The sequence below is a fragment of the Salvelinus alpinus genome, chromosome 5 (genome assembly GCF_045679555.1).
Source record: "Salvelinus alpinus chromosome 5, SLU_Salpinus.1, whole genome shotgun sequence".
In the NCBI taxonomy this organism is placed as follows: domain Eukaryota; kingdom Metazoa; phylum Chordata; class Actinopteri; order Salmoniformes; family Salmonidae; genus Salvelinus; species Salvelinus alpinus.
Window position 1 is genome coordinate 58,915,045 of NC_092090.1, and position 22,185 is coordinate 58,937,229.

Genomic DNA, 22,185 nt, shown 5'->3' on the forward strand with positions numbered 1-22,185 from the left:
TACACCATCACCACTCTGACTCAGTGACAATGCGACTGTCGACTCACCTGTACGTTGTCATTACGAGAGAGAAAGACGACCCCCTGAAAGATTGAACATTTAGTTCTGACTAACCTCCGACATTGGGGCAGAATACACCCCCGGGTTAAGTCTGGGAACTGAGGCCATCTACCTTCTTTGCCTAGTTCAGAAAAGGTTATTCTGAAAAGTTCCTTTATTTACATTAAGATAACTGTTATGTTAAAAAGAAAATAATATGCAAAACAGTGAATATTAACTTTTTCCTTATGAGGCATCAAAAGTAAAGGGAGAGGAATATGTTGTGTATTGATATTCTAGTTTGTCCCTTTATTCCACTTGTAACGCCCACCTGCTTAAGTACATTGGAATACTTGGGATGTTTTGTCTTGTGAAACGCATTAAACAATGCCCACGTTAGTTTTTACTCATGTCCTGTACTTACAGTATATTAGTTGTATAAGTAATACAGTGTGCTAATACAGCAAATTATGTCATTGATGCAGCGGCATTCACATCCAAATCTGTTTACATTAAATGACTGACTCGTGTAGATGAACTCATCACCCTTCCACCACTTAGATGTACAGTAGCTAGTCCACCTCCAGCACAGTAGCCTTTACACTCTGCCTGTCTGCCCGCCCACAAGAGAATTATGTTCATATATTACATCACTTCTCAGTATTACAGAGTACAGTACATAACATACAGTACAGGGCCTGTATTCAAAGAGTGTCTCAGAGTAGGAGTGCTGATCTAGGTTCAGGTCTTCCCTCTTATTCATTATAATCTAAAGGTTAAACTTATCCGAGATCGCCACTCTTACTCTAAGACACTTTATACAGTATTCACCCCCTTTTGACATTTTTCCTATTTTTTTTTGTCTTACAACCTGGAATTAAAATAGATTATTTGTGGGGTTTGTATCATTTGATTTATGTAACATGCCTACCACTTTGAAGATGCAAAATATGTTTTATTGTGAAACAAACAAGAAATAAGACAAAAAAAACTACTTGAGTGTGCATAACTATTCACCCCCCAAAGTCAATACTTTGTAGTGCCACCTTTTGCAGCAATTACAACTGCAAGTCTCTTGGTATGTATCTATGAGCTTGGCACATCTAGCCACTGGGATTTTTGCCCATTTTTCAAGGCAAAACTGCTCTAGCTCCTTCAAGTTGGATGGGTTCCACTGGTGTTCAGCAATCTTTAAGTCATACCACAGATTCTCAATTGGATTGAGGTCTGGGCTTTGACTAGGCCATTCCAAGACATTTAAATGTTTCCCCTTAAACCACTAGAGTGTTGCTTTAGCAGTATGCTTAGGGTCATTGTCCTGCTGGAAGGTGAACCTCTGTCCCAGTCTCAAATCTCTGGAAGACTGAAACAGGTTTCCCTCAAGAATTTCCAACAAAATAGGAAAATCGCCAAGGGGGATTAATACTTTTGCAAGGCACTGTAAATGGGTCTTTCTATAAATAAAGCGACCAATGTGACATCAGGGTCAGATTTTCTAAATGGATTGATATACATTTAAATATGATTTTCTTGCTGGGAAGCTCTGGCGTTATACATTTTTTTCCGCTGCTGTAGCTTTTTTGCCTTCTCACAGTCTGCTTGAAACATTCCTCTTTTAGTATACTACAAGCAAGGGACATCTCATGTCTGTTTTATTGTAGTTTTTTTCTTTGTTTAATATGTCCTAAATTTTTCTCCCCGCTCTGCTGAGTATTTATCTCCGCTCATACAAGAGTATAAATATAAATTTGTATTTTAATACTGATTCATCAGGAGGTGCTGCGTCACCCCTACTTCCTGCGACTATACTTATACTTACTTATACTTATGACTTACGGTAAAAAGCCTTGGAAGGTGATATGATGCAAGCCTGAAGGACAAAGACCAGGTGCAACAGCTGCGCAAAGACATCAGTAGTAGCCTACAGTCCATCGACAACACCCAGCTACCTGGAAAGTTAAAGGCCTGGTGTCTGCAGTTTGGTCTCATACCCCGGGTGTTGTGGCCCCTAGCAGTGTATGAGGTTCCAATCTCAACAGTGGAGAAGATGGAAAGAGGAGTCACAGGCTACTTAAAGAAGTGGCTCGGAGTTCCACGATGCCTTACCACCATAGGCCTCTATGGAGATGGTGTCCTCAAGCTGCCCCTCACCAGTCTAACAGAGGAATTCAAGTGTGCAAAAACCAGGCTCCAGATGACACTGAATGAATCTCGAGACCCAGTGGTGAGCAACAACGCGCCGACCTTGGCAACTGGGCGCAAATGGAGGCCAGGAAAAGCAGTCCAGGAGGCAACAGCAGCCCTCAGACATGCTGACATTGTGGGTCATGTTCAGCAAGGGAGAGGAGGCCTTGGGCTAACTAGCCGTGCTGCTTGGAGTAAGGCCACTGCACCAGAGCGGCGGAAGATGGTAGTGCAGGAAGTACGCCATCAGGAGGAGGCTGCAAGGTGGGCCAAGGCAGTCTCTCTTGCCAAACAGGGACAGTGGACTCGATGGGACAGTGTGGAGAAGAGGAAGATCACCTGGAAGGATCTGTGGGCCATGGAAGCGAGGCGGTTGAGCTTTTCCATCAGAGCAACATATGACGTCCTTCCAACACCAGTTAATCTTCACCAATGGTATGGTGAAGATCCGGACTGTGCCCTCTGTTCCATGCCAGCCAACCTCAGGCACATTCTCACAGGGTGTAAAACAAGCCTCACCCAAGGACGCTACACTTGGCGTCACAACCAAGTCCTTAAAAACCTTGCGTCCACCCTGGAGGAGGAGCGAGCTGCCACCAACTCCCTACCACCCCCAGCAGCATCACACCCCTTACGGACGACCTTTGTCCGCGAAGGGGCTAAACCACCGAAGAGCGGCTCTACACCATTAGAGCGAGACCAGCTGCGCTTGGCCCGCGACTGGAAAATGCTAGCTGACATTGGCCGGCAACTTGTGTTTCCTCCGGAGATCGCAACCACCACCCTAAGACCTGACATGGTGCTCTGGTCCCGTTCGCTCAAGAAGGTCTTCATCATTGAGCTCACAGTACCCTGGGAGGACTCAGTAGATGAGGCTTATGAGCGAAAACATCTGCGCTATGCCGATCTAGCTGCCGAAGCACGGCATCATGGCTGGAACACAGAAGTCCGACCAGTGGAGGTGGGCTGCAGAGGTTTTGTGGCAACATCTACAACCAGACTGCTTAGAGACCTGGGAATTAAGGGCCAGAGCCAGCGTTTGGCAATCAAAGCTGTATCAGAGGCGGCAGAAGGCAGCAGTCAATGGCTCTGGATGAAGAGGAAAGACCCCAGCTGGGCCCCGAAGTGAGAGGGCCAGGAGGTATGCGGTCAACAATGCTTGACTCAGGGAGGAAGACGCCCCTGCCATGCATAGTCCCATGGGATGTTGGCTATCAACAACAAGGCAACTCCTATGACTAATTGGGAATGGGACGCAAGCGTAGGATTGATCACCCTGTCGCTGGCCGCCTTTGGGGAGGGTGTATAGTGTGAAATGCCGAAACACCCTAGGAACCAAAGGTACACTACTGACGATGCGCTCCCCAAATTTCACCAGTCTCACTGTTCATGAACTGTTGGAAGTGCTTGCACAAAGGATAGTAACATCTCATCCTGTGTTCTTGGAATATGCCATTATGTAACTTTGAACTTGTAACATTTTATTGTAAATACGACACACAAAATCCAATCAAAAGCATTAAAGTGTATTTTAAAACTGTCTAACAATGTATTCTGGCAGGCTATGTACAATTATGATAATATCATATACTGTATATTAATCATAAATAAAGGACAACAAGTCGGCCTATGAAATAGTTTAGGAAATGTTCCCCAAAGAATCTGATTTTCCCTCTCAAAATCGCTTTTTATAGAAAAACAACAAATGCTTAAAACATATCAGTAGACCCACTTTGAGTAAAACAAATTTATATAATTGGTTTAGTTCCCCTTTAATTCAATTGTGCGCCTTGCAAAAAATGCTGTAGTTCCCCTTTAATTCAACTGCACACCTTGCAATTGACTGTTTAGCTAGGGTTTTTGTTGGCTACTAGACATGTGATGGGAGAGTTTGCAAAATTAACGCCCACTCAATTGATACCATTCTGCCAGTTCTTTTTTAATTGCAGTCAACATTAAATTGGGTACGTTTTTTTGGAAATCCTTTAGAAGTGAATGTTTTGTATGCACATTGCACTCATGTTGTGCATGACGATGGCTCTACCACACAGACTCACTGTCCCATCACAAGTCAACTAGCGTTCCATCGCCCATTACTTTCTCTCATGAACTTGACACTATCTGCTCAATGTAACAAATCTGCCATAAGTCAAACAGACAACTAGGCTACAGCTGTCATTGTAATCTTACCTCAAGAATCCTCAGGAAAAGACAGGCTATTTATCTTGACCCCGTAACAACAGACACACAAATGTTGTCAATCCTTGAGATCAACATGAATTCCAACACTTTGGCTGTTGTTCAATCGCGTGCGGTATCACACAAGCTCTTTATCACTTGATTGTCATTCAGAAAAATCAACTGATGTAGTGTGAGAATGTTCTCTAGTAACTTAACAGTTAGACCTCAAATGCGCGTCAAACAACTATTATGGATAATTATTGAAGAACCCTGTTAATAACAGAATGGATTTTAGTTTTGTTAATCATCTTAAAGTTGCTCTTTCTGTTAGAAGCATTAGATTTTGCAATCTCCCAACATTATTTTGGATATGTGTGCCCATAAACGGTTTTTACACCGTAACATAGAAAGATACGAAATGTTACGAGGTTACAGTTCACTTCCGAGATCTCCATACAAAAAGAGTCCGACAGCAATATCCAGTAATTTACAGGATCAAGTTCAATGTGTAATTACATTTTTAAATGCTTGGAATATCATATAACGACAAACAGTATCATAAATGTAAGGAAAGATAGGTAGTGTTTTATGTAACACGATTAATTAACATCCAATCACATTAACCGTTACTCTCTCACGGGAAACCTCTCTTGCGCAGACATTTAGAAACCAAACATTAGAAACCAAACATGACAATTTGAAAAATAAGCCACAGGAGTTTTTTGAGCGAGAATAAAGACGACTGTCGAGTAGTAAGACATGTATAAAAGCAACAGACACCATTAATAAGAAGGGGCTTGAAGCATCTTATATGGTGAGCTATTGACTGGCTAGGACAGGCAATCCCCATACTATTGTTGAGGACCTAATTCTTCCTGCTGCCATGGCTATGGCTGGGACAATGCTGGGGGAAAGGCCCAAAAAACTATACAGACAATTACTTCATCAAACAACACTGTTTCACGACGCATCAATGACATGGCAGGAGATGTTTTGAAACAATTACTGCTTTGCGTACAAGCCAGTGAATTCTATGCGTTACAGCTGGATGAGTCAACAAACGTGGTGGGCCTGGCACAGCTCCTGGTATATGTCCGTTACGTCTATGGGGTGTCAGTTAAGGAAAACATCCTCTTCTGCAAACCACTGGAAACCAGGACAACATGAGAGGATATTTTTAAAGTACTGGACAGCTTTGTGACATCAAATGGACTTTGGTGGTCAAGATGTGTTGGTATCTGTGGTGCAAAAGCCATGACAGGGAGACCTAGTGGAGTGGTAACACACGTGCAAGCAGTTGCTCTCGACGACCACTTGGATATGCTGCAGCATTCACCGAGAGGCTCTTGCTGCCAAGGGAATGCCTGATAGCTTGAAAGACGTGTTGGACACTACAGTGAAAATGGATAACTTTGTTAAAGCAAGGCCCCTGAACTCTTGTGTATTTTCTGCACTATGCACTGATATGGGCAGCGACCATGTAACGCTTTTACAACATACAGAAGTGCACTGGTTATCAAGGGGCAAAGTATTGACACGTTTTTTTGAATTGAGAGACGAGCTTAAAGTTTTCTTTACTGACCATAATTTTCACTTGTCTGACCGCATGCATGATGACGAGTTTATCACACGACTGGCCAATCTGGGTGATGTTTTTTCTCACCTGAATGATATGAATCTAGGATTACAGGGACTCTCCGCAACTATATTCAATGTGCGGGACAAAATTGAGGCTATTATTAAGAAGTTGGAGCTCTTTTCTGTCTGCATTAACAAGGACAACACACAGGTCTTTTCGTCATTTAATGTTTTTTTTGTGTGCAAATGAACTCAAGCTTACAGACAATGTCAAATGTGATATAGCAAAGCACCTGGGTGAGCTGGGTGCGAAATTACGCCGGTACTTTCCCGAAATGGACGACACAAACAACTGGATTCGTTATCCTTTCATGCCATGCCTCCAGTCCACTTACCAATATCTAAACAAGAGTGCCTCATCGAAATTGCAACGAGCAGTTCTGTGAAAATTGAATTTAAACAGAAGCCACTGCCAGATTTCTGGATAGGGCTGCGCTCAGAGTTCCTTGCCTTGGCAAATTGCGCTGTTAAGTCACTGATGCCCTTTGCAATCACGTACCTATGTGAGAGTGGATTTTCGTCCCATATAACCCTGCATATGGTTATATGGTTATGTAATAACAAAAAAATATTATTTTATAACATGCTCTTTCTCCCGCGTTCGATAGTGGTCTCTATCCATGGTTCTGAAAGACATCAGTTCGGGTTGAATTGGTGACTTTTCCTAGACCATGTTGCTGTGTGCATAATAGCAAAGTTAACCAGCATATTGGTATTGAGAACAATGCGGCAGAGGCAGCATCAGAGTTAGGAGACGAGAAAACAGCCCTTGCTTTAATTGCCTATAGAAAAGTGAGGAGAGAGGAAACCAACTTTATTAGGTTTATAATCAATAGCATAACTGTTATGTGCCTGGCTTTATAAATCATCCATATATATATATATATATATATATATATATATGTATATATATATATATATATATATATAAAATATTGCCTGTGAGTGTTTGTTTAATATCTTACTGACTCCGTGAGCACCAAGCCTCACATGTCGGATTAACAAATTCTGCTGTTTTTATTCTTTGCTATGCTGTAATAAAGGCTTTACACTTTTGTTAGATCAGCCTCTCTTTTATTATTTATTGCTGTTTACACTTCCAAATTGTCAGAAATTATATTTATAATAATAATAACCCAATTTCTTTCTTTGATATCCTTCTTATTGTTATTATTATTATTATTATTATGATCATTATAATAAATGATGTCATTCTCATTATTAGGCTTAGTATAGCAGCCTGGTATAACCACCATTGAGGTGCAGGCCTTAGAGCACATCCTGTTTAGTCTTAATACCGTATTTCAATACTTACAGTAACTTTTCAGTCAGAAATGGCTGTAATTATGTTGCAGCTTTAGCAAAGCACGGACAGCGTGATACACACTGTTGATGTTCTGTGGCGCTGCAGCAGGGAGTAGAGGGCGACAACGGGTGCTAGTCACAGTCACTCGCTGTCTTTTTTTCAACACAGCGCAGCAAGTCTGAGCCAGGCCCGGCACAATCAAATCAATTGCCGTTGGACCCGCTCTAGTAATTTATGTCTTAATTATTTCATCAAACATTTCGCTTAAAGCATCAGACAAGCTCAGGGCATATAGTTGATTTGACTAATGCATTCTAGGGTATTTTGCCTCCGTCACCATTCCAAAGTGTGTCTGCGCTCATATCAAAGTATTCATTCGCATCTGTCACTCCATCCCTCTCTCTGTCATCCTGTTCTTCCATCTATCTTCTCCCGTCTACTTCTCCCGTCTATCTCTCTGTCACCCTCTTCTGCTGCTACTCACTATCCCCCTCTCTCATTTTATATTTTCTCCCTCTTCTCCCATCTCCTCACTCACTCATTTCCCTCCCCACCCCTCTACCTCGCTTTCTCTCCTCCCAGCCCTCGGCCGTCCCAGGTGATGCGATGCCTCCAGACCTGAGCTTCAGCAGAGAGAACCTGAGCTTCGACTTCAAAGACACAGACATGAAGCGCCTCTCCATGGAAATCGAGAAGGAGAAGTGCGTGACTGACCACTTCGCTCTCTCTGTCTGTCTTCTCATCCTTCTCTTTCTTTCTATTGCTCTCTCTCTCTTCTCTCCTCTTTCGAGAAGGATAAGTGAGTGACTGACCACCTCGCTTCATCCTGCAGCATTAACAATCAGATACACCACTATTACAGACTTGTCCCTCTTTCCGTCTCTGTTCTATTCGTCCCCGTCTCTCTTGCTCTCTATCTCGAGGAGCTGGCTCTCTTTCTACCTGACTTCATTACTGCCTTTCTTTCTGCCTGACTTCATCCAATCAGATGTACTTACTCTACAGTAACCTTCCCTCTCTGTCCTGTATTCACCTGTCATTTTCTTCTCTCTGTCCCTCATCTTTCTCCATATCTCTCGCTCTCTCACTCTTTCTCCCCTTCCTTCTCCGACTGCCTGTCTTCGTCTTTGTCAACCGCATCTCCTGCTCTTGCTCTGTCGCTGTCTCCTACTCCCTGTCTAATTCTCTCCATCTTTTAATCTCTCTTCTCCCATCTCTCAAGACGGAAAAGTGAGTCACTCACTGGCCACTCTCTTTGTCCTGCCACCTGACTTCATCCAATTAGATACTGATTGATTGTACACATGTACAGTACACCACAGAATGAGACATGTCCCGCGTGCTCTATCAGGCGTTGAGCACGGAAATGTCATGGACCGCGACTCATGGTGTTACTATGTTGACGCATTCCAGTCAGAAGCACTCATTTCATAATTAATGGATATTATAGTGTACGGAAATGTCACAATACATTGATATTTGTTTGTAAAGATGTGGCACAGATTGTACTAGTTCAGGATGTTTAAGTTCTGAAAATAATGATGTAGACATGTTGTTTTATCACTATCATCTTGTTTGTATATCTATAACTTTATGTTAATCAATGAAATTCAAGCAGCTACTCAAGATTTTACAACCGTTTTTATGTCATATTCATGAATCAAAATGACAGATTGTCAAATGGGAAGACTAAAAACTCAACAATTTTCATCTTGGAGGTCTTGGTTAGGATTCTATTCATTAGGGCACACCGTAGTAGAACTATTTCAAAACATTGTCGAACAGAAGAAAAAAAAAAGTTTCTTATTCTTAAGTTTGGATAATACTTTCTTGTTTCGGCCTGTATGACCCAGGTGGAGGATTGTCATTCTTTTTTCTGTGGTCCTCTCAGGGTGGAGTACATGGAGAAGAGTAAGCACCTTCAAGAGCAGCTGAATGAGCTGAAGACAGAGATAGAGTCTCTGAAGCTGAAGGAGCGAGAAACGCCTCTGGATATACTCCACAACGAGAACACTGAGAAGGGCACCAGCAAGCACAGCAACTTCAAAAAGGTAAGCTCTATAACTCCTCAGACAGACGCACACACATACATAGGATTACGTTTTACACAATCGTCATAAACACCTAACACTAAGAGAGGCACCAGCTAGCACAGCAACTTCAAAAAGGTACACCTTATAGTGATGTCTGTCGCTAACCTATCCAGTGTCAATGACACATGCATGGGTGTATCTCGCACAAACAATTGTCATACAGACTTCTCACATCACTCCTTACACACTGCTCCCACACAACTCATATAGCCTACCACTCAAACACCACAGACTTGCATATCAAACATAACCGTTAGATAACCGTCTAACTACTTTCACATAGAGGTTTATTCTGCTATCATCAAGAGGAATTAACAAATTAAGCTCACAACCTGAACCGTTATCTACAACCCTCAGATTCTTCGCTAAATCTGTAAAACCATTGAGGTGAAATGTGAGCTTTGGCACATCCATACAAAATGCCTCTCCCTCCCCCTGCCACCCCTTCTGTCTCCGTGTGTAAAATAAACTTGTTTGAGTAGCACTAATTGATTTTAGCACTGCGATCAGTCATTGGAATGGATGGGAACACCTTGGGTGTTCTGAGCTTTAGCTGGGCTTAGTCACTGCTTGTTTAATTGAACTGGGGCCAGTGAGTAATACTATTTGTGTTGGGGACTGAGACTGCACTGCCATTGCAATGTGGCTCTGTGGTACAGTGGGGAGAACAAGTATTTGATACACTGCCGATTTTGGAGGTTTTCCTACTTACAAAGCATGTAGAGGTCTGTCATTTTTATCATAGGTACACTTCAACTGTGAGAGACGGAATCTAAAACAAAAATCCAGAAAATCACATTATATGATTTTTAAGTAATTAATTTGCATTTTATTGCATGACATAAGTATTTGATACATCAGAAAAGCAGAACTTAATATTTAGTACAGAAACCTTTGTTTGCATTTACAGAGATCATACGTTTCCTGTAGTTCTTGACCAGGTTTGCACACACTGCAGCAGGGATTTTGGCCCACTCCTCCATACAGACCTTCTCCAGATCCTTCAGGTTTCGGGGCTGTCGCTGGGCAATACGGACTTTCAGCTCCCTCCAAAGATTTTCTATTGGGTTCAGGTCTGGAGACTGGCTAGGCCACTCCGGGACCTTGAGATGCTTCTTACGGAGCCACTCCTTAGTTGCCCTGGCTATGTGTTGCGGGTCGTTGTCATGCTGGAAGACCCAGCCACGACCCATCTTCAATGCTCTTACTGAGGGAAGGAGGTTGTTGGCCAAGATCTCGCGATACATGGCCCCATCCATCCTCCCCTCAATACGGTGCAGTCGTCCTGTCCCCTTTGCAGAAAAGCATCCCCAAAGAATGATGTTTCCACCTCCATGCTTCACGATTGGGATGGTGTTCTTGGGGCTGTACTCATCCTTCTTCTTCCTCCAAACACGGCGAGTGGAGTTTAGACCAAAAAGCTATATTTTTGTCTCATCAGACCACATGACCTTCTCCCATTCCTCCTCTGGATCATCCAGATGGTCATTGGCAAACTTCAGACGGGCCTGGACATGCGCTGGCTTGAGCAGGGGGACCTTGCGTGCGCTGCAGTATTTTAATCCATGACGGCGTAATGTGTTACTAATGGTTTTCTTTAAGACTGTGGTCCCAGCTCTCTTCAGGTCATTGACCAGGTCCTGCCGTGTAGTTCTGGGCTGATCCCTCACCTTCCTCATGATCATTGATGCCCCACGAGGTGAGATCTTGCATGGAGCCCCAGACCGAGGGTGATTGACCGTCATCTTGAACTTCTTCCATTTTCTAATAATTGCGCCAACAGTTGTTGCCTTCTCACCAAGCTGCTTGCCTATTGTCCTGTAGCCCATCCCAGCCTTGTGCAGGTCTACAATTTTATCCCTGATGTCCTTACACAGCTTTCTGGTCTTGGCCATTGTGGAGAGGTTGGAGTCTGTTTGATTGAGTGTGTGGACAGGTGTCTTTTATACAGGTAATGAGTTCAAACAGGTGCAGTTAATACAGGTAATGAGTGGAGAACAGGAGGGCTTCTTAAAGTAAAACTAACAGGTCTGTGAGAGCCGGAATTCTTACTGGTTGGTAGGTGATCAAATACTTATGTCATGCAATAAAATGCAAATTAATTACTTAAAAATCATACAATGTGATTTTCTGGATTTTTGTTTTAGATTCCGCCTCTCACAGTTGAAGTGTACCTATGATAAAAATTACAGACCTCTACATGCTTTGTAAGTAAGAAAACCTGCAAAATCGGCAGTGTATCAAATACTTGTTCTCCCCACTGTATGTCTATCTGTGTGTTTACCCTGAGAAAAAGAGGGGGAGGCTGCGAAGGGGTGAGAAGAGAGGAAAGGGTGCAGAGGGGTTGAGAGAAGGGGGGAGGGGAGAGGTGGGAGGAGAGAGGGAAGGAGGCAGAGAGGGCAATGGAGTAAAGGGAGGGAGGCCTGGAGTCGACAGGGACCACTGGTTTAGGGGCCCTATAAAATCAATGATTTTTTGTCTGATTACGTTTTTTCCCAAATTCTGTTTTCTCCGTTTTGTTTTTCCAGGTTTCAGTTTCCCCCTGTTTTTTTAATGATTTTCGCTATCAAAATCACACTTATGTAATAGAAAAACAACTCAATTGGATGTACTAAGTCCACAACAATGCTTAAACCACATCAAGAGACCACTTTTTAGGTCTGGGAACAATTTTGGACAATGTTATTTTTGGGTGTAGTTACCATTTAACTCCAGTGCAGCACCTAGCAAGAGGCTGTTGTTTAGCAGTGATGGTGATGGTAGAAAAAAAAAAAAATACCCACTGGATTAATGCAAATAATCCTGATATCATTCTGCCAGGTAAGCATGGTTTACTTTGTAGTTAACATTTAATTGAGAGTTTTTGCGAAAGCCTTTCCATCTACCAGAAGAAATGTCATTAGCATCATCGCTAACGGCTACACAAAGTACTGCACATTCACAGGGAATTTTCGTTGCCTCTTCAGAAAGTTGAAGGAAATAACTATCACTAACCACGTTTCCTTCCACAGTTTTTATGCAAGTAACATCATACTGTATAAAAAAAATCTCGACAGCTGTGATGGAAACTGGTGTTTCCACCAGACAATTTTTTTCGTTCGACATGGTGGGATCTTTTTGTGTCGGTAAAATTAATAATGCGAGAAATGGTGGTGGAAACACCTTTATGCGCAAATATTCATATAATAACACATATTGAAGTAAACTTGGACTCACGCAATGATATTGTGTGTGGTCCTCCCACTACGACTCAGTTTATTTGGCTACAAATGAAATAAGTTATGATGAACTTCACATGGTGGGTTTGGGAAGAGTAGCTAGGAGGTAAAGATTAGGTTGATTTCCTTAGGCTGGTACACAGCTATGGACTTTGTCGTGATTGAGTAGATAGAAAGTCTTTATTGATTGTTTATTGAATAACCTTTCGAGAATATTAACTGGCTCGACAAGGCTTACTTACTCTTCAACACTCTTAAAACTAATATTATCTTTTTGCCAAATGGCTCATTGTAAGTATCTGTATTAATATCAGCATGATGACTAAACAGAGGAAATGGAAAATACAATATGGTGACACACACACACGCGTGTTATGTTCTTCTATCCTCGTGGGGACCTAAAATTAATGTCCATTCAAAATTCTGTTTCCCCTAACCTTACCATAACCTTAACCTTAACCCTAACCTAAGCTTAAAATAGCATTTGTCCTCATGGGGACGTCCCCACGAGGGATCATTTTCCTTGTTTTGCTATCCTTGTGGGGACATTTGGGGATTTTACGCCCGCGCAAGGATAGAAGAACCTACACACACACACACACACACTCTCTACCCTGTCAGGCCTGTGGCCAGCTAGTCTATAAGCTTGGCTACCTGCCTGGTGTAAAATAAGACGATGGTAAACAGAGACTGTGCACATCCATTTCTCTCCCTCATATTGTATATTTTGGTGAGCTTGAACACCCGTGTCTACAGATTTAGCTAACAGTTTAGCACCAATAATGTTTTCCAACCCCCCCACTCTAGTATTTAAGCTGGCAGTCCCCCTGATAAGCTGGAAACATCCAGTTTTCAGGGGGAAAAGAAGAGAGCCTGCGATGCGACTTTTACTTTTGGATGTGTGCCTCGCTATTTACAGTCCCCAGAAGAGAACCTCTCCCGACAGTTTCTCTCTCTCGCCCAGACCAGAATGCGGGGCATCCTTTCAAGTGTTTATTTTACGCCTGCTACATTAGGTTAATGGGGGACAGGAGAAAAAAAACATTTTCTGTTTTACCTGACTGAATTAGGTTTTAGTCTGTAGAGGTTTTAGACGGGGGGTGGGGAGTTGTTAGAATTCTTGTCCATCAAGAATCCTAACAAACTTAAGATAAGGTGATATAACTCATAATCACGCATTGATATCAATGGGATATTTGTTCAGAGATTTGAGTTAAAGTACATGCACAAATCTCAACTTTGGATTCATCCCATAGTGCTTCAAACCTCCACCACTTGCTGCTCCCTCTGATATTTTTTATTTACATTTTTATTAGGATCCCCATTTGCCGACTCCAATGGCGACAGCTAGTCTTACTGGGGTCCGACACATAACGAAAAAGACATTACAGACAAAATACTTTACAATTTACAGTACATACACACAAAAAGTAGGTCACAACTAACATCAAGGCGGTGACCCGTTCCTGTAGGTTCATGCTCTACAACATTCGCAGAGTATGACCCTGCCTCACACAGGAAGCGGCGCAGGTCCTAATCCAGGCACTTGTCATCTCCCGTCTGGATTACTGCAACTCGCTGTTGGCTGGGCTCCCTGCCTGTGCCATTAAACCCCTACAACTCATCCAGAACGCCGCAGCCCATCTGGTGTTCAACCTTCCCAAGTTCTCTCACGTCACCCCGCTCCTCCACTCTCTCCACTGGCTTCCAGTTGAAGCTCGCATCCGCTACAAGACCATGGTGCTTGCATACGGAGCTGTGAGGGGAACGGCACCTCCGTACCTTCAGGCTCTGATCAGGCCCTACACCCAAACAAGGGCACTGCGTTCATCCACCTCTGGCCTGCTCGCCTCCCTACCTCTGAGGAAGTACAGTTCACGCTCAGCCCAGTCAAAACTGTTCGCTGCCCTGGCACCCCAATGGTGGAACAAACTCCCTCACGACGCCAGGTCAGCGGAGTCAATCACCACCTTTCGGAGACACCTGAAACCCCACCTCTTTAAGGAATACCTAGGATAGGATAAAGTAATCCTTCTAACCCCCCCTCCCCCTTAAAAGAGTTAGATGCACTATTGTAAAGTGGTTGTTCCACTGGATATCATAAGGTGAATGCACCAATTTGTAAGTCGCTCTGGATAAGAGCGTCTGCTAAATGACTTAAATGTAAATGTAATGTAAATGAGAGACGTTGTGCCGTGAGGTACTCTCCCAAACTTCTGAGACGGTTTTAAAGTATATAGCAGAGGTAGACTAGAAAGACATGTCAGTCATCGTGACTCCCTTAGATCACAGTCAGAGCTGTGTATTTGACAGGACAAGAAAATCATGCCCATTAAGTGTCCTGCAAGATGACAACGCTCTCTATTCGATTTGTTCTCCCCATAGCGTCTTTTAACTTTGAAACTTGTGTTCAACTAAAGGAACCAGGAGTAAACAAGTGTCTAGATTAAGTCAGGATTCTATAAGGGTCAGCGTTCCATACTAATATGGTCAGGATTCAATCAAAATAACAAAGAAAACAATGGCTTCAACATCGTGTTCCGTCAGAATGCTGAATGTAAATACAGACTGTCAAGAGGTGAGGTAGTACATGCAAAAGCATTATCCTAGGTGGATAATGTCACCTCACAAACAGCCACATTGCCAGCTAACAAGTCACTTCTAGTATAGAAAAACCTGTCCAAGTCTGTTTTTGTCAGTGGATATGGCACCTTACAGTCTTTGCCACTTTGAAACTAACTCCAGCTGATATTTCATGTGTGAAATAGCACTGTTGTACAGCAGTAGAACTGATCCTGGTCAAATGTTTATGGTGTTTTGGAGATCTAATTCATGTATTTTTCTCTTACAGCTAACTCTACAGAGCACCAAGACCAGAGTGGCTTACTTTGAAGAACTATAGATGTCACCAGGGACGTGTGTGTGCGTGCTTGACTGTGTGTGTGCGTGCTTGACTGTGTGTGTGCGTGCTTGACTGTGTGTGTGCGTGCTTGACTGTGTGTGTGCGTGCTTGACTGTGTGTGTGCGTGCTTGACTGTGTGCGTGCGAACACGTCTGTTTGCGTGCACACGTGTCTGTGTGCGTGCACGTGTGTCTGTGTGGACTTTATCACTACAGTACATTCCATACTACGTGGCCTTTGGCTTCATTTCACCACAACTGTGGTCAAACGATGGACCACCGCCTAGGTCAAAACTAATTTAAGAACTGAAGTTTACATACTGTATAGGCCAAGAGAGACAAATCATGAGTTACACTTTAATTTACATTCCACTACTTCTTACCTGATATTTACCTTAAAATAACCAAACAATACTTACAATAACTACAGTTTGTGTTATTCGTGTAACATTGAAACAAACATACTATTTACCATTCACTAGCAGGAAGGTAAAGTATGTTTAATTATGTATCAGTATCCTTACCACTCAAATAAGTGCATAATGAGTATTAACAGGTAAATACCACTGAAAAATTACAGTACAATATTATCAACTCGTATCACGTCACCTCAAGTCTCTGGCTGCCGTAAGTTAATTTCTGTATAGGTGTTCTCTAGTACAAAGGTACCAAGTGCACTATATTCTGTTCTACCCTTTAAAAGCAGAGTGGAATAGCCTTTGAACTCTGGGTGAAGATGAAGGAATGGTAAGAGTATTACAGTACAATAATCCGGTGTACATCTAGCACAGTTTTCCTGAATCCTGATACTGGGGACCCACAGCGATGCACATTTTTGTTGTTTTGTCCTAGCATTAACACACTTCATTCAACTAATCCGCTCCTCATCAATGCTTTGATTAGTTTATTCAGTTGGGCTGGGGCAAAAACCAAAATATGTGTGCGGTGAACATTTTGAATCCCCATGACCAGGATTGGGCAACACTGATCTAACCTATCGTTGGTACTTTTGGGAAAAATGTCAGAGCTATGTTTATTTTTTAGCTCTTTGAACAAACTTGAGTTTGCATTCCATTCCATTGTATTGATCTAATACGGTGCACTCTGAAACTGTTTGCATATTTTGTTACATTACAGACTTATTCTAAAATATATTAAATAAATTTTTTGCCTCATCAGTCTACACACAATACCCCATAATGACAGAGAAAACAGGTTTGTATAAATGTTTGCTAATGTAAATAAGGTATTTCTGTGTTTTTATTTGTAAAAGTATTCAGCCTGTTTGCTATGAGACTTGAAATTGAGCTCAGGTGCATCCTGTTTCCGTTGATCATCCTTGAGATGTTTCTACAACTTGATTGTAGTCCACCTGTAGTAAATTCAATTGATTGGCATTGATTTGGAAAGGCACACACCTGTCTATATAAGGTCCCTCAGTTGACAGTGCATGTCAGAGCAAAAATCAAGCCATGAGTTGGAAGGAATTGTCCGTAGAGCTCCGACACGATTGTGTCGAGGCACCGATCTGGGGAAGGCTACCAAAAAATGTCTGCAGCATTTAAAGTCCCACAGAACACAGTGCTCTCCATCATTCTTAAATGGAAGTGGCAAGCCACCCGGCCAACCTGGGCAATCAGGAGAGAAGGGCCTTGGTCAGGGAGACCAAGAACCTGATTGTCACTCTGACAGAGCTCTAGAGTTCCTCAGTGGAGATGGTAAAACCTTCCAGAAGGACAACCATCTCTGGTGAAACGGAGATTATACTCTTTGGCCCGAATGCCAAGCGTCACGTCTGTAGGAAACCTGGTACAATCCCTACGGTGAAGCATGGTGGTGGCAGCATCATGCTGTGGGGATGCTTTTCAGGGACTGGGAGACTAGTCAGGATCGAGGGGAAACATGAACGGAGCAAAGTACAGAGATCCTTGATGAGAACCTACTCCAGAGCGCTCAGGAACTCAGACTGGAATGACGGTTCACCTTCCAACAGGACAATAACCCTAAGAACACAGCACAGACTACGCAGGAGTGGCTTCAGGACAAGTCTCTGAATGTCCTTGAGTGGCCCAACCAGAGCCCGGAATTTAACCTGATCGAACATCTCTGGAGAGACCTGAAAATAGCTGTGCAGCGACGCTCCCCATCCAACCTGACCGAGCTTGAGAGGATCTGGAGAGAAGAATGGGAGAAACTCCCCAAATACAGCTGTGCCAAGCTTGTAGCGTCATACCCAAGAATACTTGAGGCTGTAATCGCTGCCAAAGGTGCTTCAACAAAGTACTGAGTAAAGGGTCTGAATACTTAGTTCAGTTTTCAAAATTAAATTAATAAAAAAATGATTTGTCAGCATGGGGGTATTGTGAGTCGATAGTTTTTTCCCCATGAACAATTTCAGCCATTTTAGAATAAGGCTGTAACATAACAAAATGTGGAAAAGTCAAGGGGTCTGAATACTTTCTGAATGCATTGTTATGTGTCTTATCTGTGAAAATTGTTTATTTTCTTGTTGGCATTAAACGAGGACAGTGAACAGTGTTTTTCTTTTTGAAATACTATTATTTTGCATGTGTTGTAAGTTGCCTTTTTAAACACTATACTATTTTATAGAAATACTGTATGTTTGAATTGATCATCTGTGAAAAATAATTAAAATGTAAGCGAACATTTTATTCAAGAATGACCAAGGTTTTATGAAGCCTTATTTTGTCAATGACTAACAACCATAGCCTGCTAAAACTGTCTTCTTCCACTCTGCACACAATGGAGAAAATGTTATCCACGCCACTCTGAAAATAACATTATACTTTTGGAATGAATAAAATGTTATGTAACAACCTCCCACACACCCAGTTAGACATATTTAAAAAAAGAAACAGATACTCCAAATATGTAGTTAGTAGCAGTCAGCTCAGATCACATAATGAGGACAAGGTCTGAAGTGTGTGTGTGTGTTTGCACCAGTGGTGGAAGAACTACTAAATTGTCATACCTTAGTAGAAATGACTCAAGTAAAAGTTCCCCAGTAAAATACTACTTGAGTAAAAGTATCAGGTTTTACTTAAGTACAGTGGTGGAAAAAGTACTCTTGTCATACTTAAGTAAAAAGTTAAAGTAATTGCTATACATCAAATGCCTTGTATTAAGCAAACAAGACAACACAACTTTTTGCCAGGGGCACACTCCGATGTAATTAACAAACACAGTGTTTGTGTTTAGTGACTCCACCAGATCATTGGCTGATCTACAGTATTGATATGCCCATGAATTGTACCATACTGCTGTCCTGCCTGAGCATTCAAAATTTAACCAGTGATTTTGGGTGTCAGGGAAAATGTATGGGAGTAAAAAGTATATATTTTCTTTTGAAATGTAGTGGAGTAAAAGTTGTACAAAATAATTATGTTAAAGTAAAGACTTAAGTATTTTTACTTAGTTACTTTACACCACTGGTGTGCACGTGCCTGTGGATGTAGGTTTTTGTGTGTGTACGTATGTGTTTGTGCATCTGTGTGTGTGTGTGTGTGTGTGTGTGTGTGTGTGTGTGTGTGTGTGTGTGTGTGTGTGTGTGTGTGTGTGTGTGTGTGTGTGTGTGTGTGTGTGTGTGTGTGTGTACGCACGTGTGCGAGCGAGTGTGTGGTGAATGCACACTGAGGGTGAGTGTGATGTCCTGTTACTGTTCCATAATTCCATCCTACTGTCACAAACTATGTCTTCAGCCAGCCTGTGTTCAAGCCTGCTGACTGCAGGGTGTGCAAAGTTGGGCCATCTGATGCAGAGCACAAGCAGATCAGTTGAAGATCTGGTAGAGGGGTCCAGTCATCCTGCCTGCTGAAGCAGATGGTAACAGAGGTCTGTGAGTCCTTGCCAGCAACCTATCAAGCTTTTGTGTCCAACAGCACGCATTCTCACAAGTGGACTGAGGGCCAAGAATACATCCTCCCCACCCTGAATGTCACTGCTGCGGGCGAGGTGCCCATGTGCAGTTGCAAACCGTAGTCTGGCTTTTTTATGGCGGTTTTGGAGCAGTGGATTCTTCCTTGTTGAGCGGCCTTTCAGGTTATGTCGGAATAGGACTCGTTTTACTGTGGATATAGATCATTTTATACCTGTTTCCTCCAGCATCTTCACAAGGTCCTTTGCTGTTCTAGGATTTGATTTGCACTTTTCGCACCAAAGTACGTTCATCTCTAGGAGACAGAACGCGTCTTCTTCCTAAGCGGTATGACGGCTGCGTGGTCCCATGTTTATACTTGTGTACTATTGTTTGTCCAGATGAACGTGGTACATTCAGGCGTTTGGAAATCGCTCCCAAGGATGAACCAGACTTGTGGAGGTCTACAATTGTTTTTCTGGGGTCTTGGCTGATTTCTTTTGATTTTCCCATGATGTCAAGCAACGAGGATCTGAGGTTGAAGTTAGGCCTTGAAATACATCCACATGTACACCTCCAATTGACTCAAATTATGTCAGTTAGCCTATCAGAAGCTTCTAAAGCCATGACATAATTTTCTGGAATTTTCCAAGCTGTTTAAAGGCACAGTCAACTTGGTGTATGTAAACTTCTGACCCACTGGAATTGTGATACAGTGAATTATAATCAATACCTGCGATTACTTTATGCCTCGCTGTATGTCTCTCTCAAATGTCGATATGCCTTGTATACTGTTTTTCAGGTTAGTTATCATTGTTTTAGTTTATAATGGAGCCCCTAGTTCCACTCTTCATACCTCTGACACCTCCTTTGTCCCACCTCCCACACATGCGGTGACCTCACCCATTATAACCAGCATGTCCAGAGATACAATCGCTCTTATCATCACCCGGTGCCTGGGCTTACCTCCGCTGTACACGCACCCCACCATACCCGTCTGCACATTATGCCCTGAATCTATTCTACCACGCCCTGAAATCTGCTCCTTTTATTCTTTGTCCCCAACGCTCTAGGCGACCAGTTTTGATAGCCTTTAGCCGCACCCTCATCCTACTCCTCCTCTGTTCCTCGGGTGATGTGGAGGTAAACCCAGGCCCTGCATGTCCCCAGGCACCCTCATTTGTTGACTTCTGTGATCGAAAAAGCCTTGGTTTCATGCATGTCAACATCAGAAGCCTCTTCCCTAAGTTTGTTTTACTCACTGCTTTAGCACACTCTGCCAACCCTGATGTCCTTGCCGTGTCTGAATCCTGGCTTAGGAAGGCCACCAAAAATTCTGAGATTTCCATACCCAACTATAACATTTTCCGTCAAGATAGAACTGCCAAAGGGGGATGAGTTGCAATCTACTGCAGAGATAACCTGCAAAGTAATGTCATACTTTCCAGGTCCATACCCAAACAGTTCGAACTTCTAATTTTAAAAATGAATCTCTCCAGAAATAAGTCTCTCACTGTTGCCGCCTGCTACCGACCCCCCTCAGCTCCCAGCTGTGCCCTGGACACCATTTGTGAATTGATCGCCCCCCATCTAGCTTCAGAGTTTGTTCTGTTAGGTGACCTAAACTGGGATATGCCTAACACCCCGGCAGTCCTACAATCTAAGCTAGATGCCCTCAATCTCACACAAATCATCAAGGAACCCACCAGGTACAACCCTAAATCCGTAAACATGGGCACCCTCATAGACATTATCCTGATCAACTTGCCCTCCAAATACACCTCTGCTGTCTTCAATCAGGATCTCAGCGATCACTGCCTCATTGCCTGTATCCGCTACGGGTCCGTGGTCAAACGACCACCCCTCATCACTGTCAAACGCTCCCTAAAACACTTCTGCGAGCAGGCCTTTCTAATTGACCTGGCCCGGGTATCCTGGAAGGATATTGACCTCATCCCGTCAGTTGAGGATGCCTGGTCATTCTTTAAAAGTAACTTCCTCACCATCTTAGATAAGCATGCTCCGTTCAAAAAATGCAAAACTAAGAACAGATATAGCCCTTGGTTCACTCCAGACCTGACTGCCCTCGACCAGCACAAAAACATCCTGTGGTGGACTGCAATAGCATCGAATAGTCCCCGCGATATGCAACTGTTCAGGGAAGTCAGGAACCAATACACGCAGTCAGTCAGGAAAGCAAAGGCTAGCTTTTTCAAGCAGAAATTTGCATCCTGTAGCTCTAACTCCAAAAAGTTCTGGGACACTGTAAAGTCCATGGAGAACAAGAGCACCTCCTCCCAGCTGCCCACTGCACTGAGGCTAGGTAACACGGTCACCACCGATAAATCGAAAACTTCAACAAGCATTTCTCAACGGCTGGCCATGCTTTCCACCTGGCTACTCCAACCTCGGACAACAGCTCCGCCCCCCCCCCCCCCCTGCAGCTACTCGCCCAAGCGTCCCCAGCTTCTCCTTTACCCAAATCCAGATAGCAGATGTTCTGAAAGAGCTGCAAAACCTGGACCCATACAAATCAGCTGGGCTTGACAATCTAGACCCTCTATTTCTGAAACTATCCGCCGCCATTGTCGCAACCCCTATTACCAGCCTGTTCAACCTCTCTTTCAAATCGTCTGAGATCCCCAAGGATTGGAAAGCTGCCGTGGTCATCCCCCTCTTCAAAGGGGGAGACACCCTGGACCCAAATTGTTACAGACCTATATCCATCCTGCCCTGCCTATCTAAGGTCTT

The 22,185-nt window shown here is 43.1% G+C and overlaps 1 protein-coding gene across 3 annotated transcripts in view; it reads left to right on the forward strand.

Annotated features, from left to right (window-relative positions):
• Positions 1-18,243, forward strand: part of nf2a (NF2, moesin-ezrin-radixin like (MERLIN) tumor suppressor a) — a 65,500-nt gene extending 47,257 nt beyond the window's left edge. For 2 of the 3 annotated variants that reach the window (XM_071402491.1, XM_071402492.1), the window contains exons 14-16: positions 7,931-8,049; positions 9,240-9,399; positions 15,511-18,243. In XM_071402491.1, coding sequence (XP_071258592.1) covers positions 7,931-8,049; positions 9,240-9,399; positions 15,511-15,561 — 330 coding nt within the window. In that variant the 3' untranslated portion in view covers positions 15,562-18,243. Of the gene's footprint in view, positions 1-7,930; positions 8,050-9,239; positions 9,400-15,510 lie in introns of those variants that run through there. The other variant, XM_071402493.1, reaches the window with a different exon arrangement.
• The last annotated feature ends 3,942 nt before the right edge of the window (positions 18,244-22,185 follow it).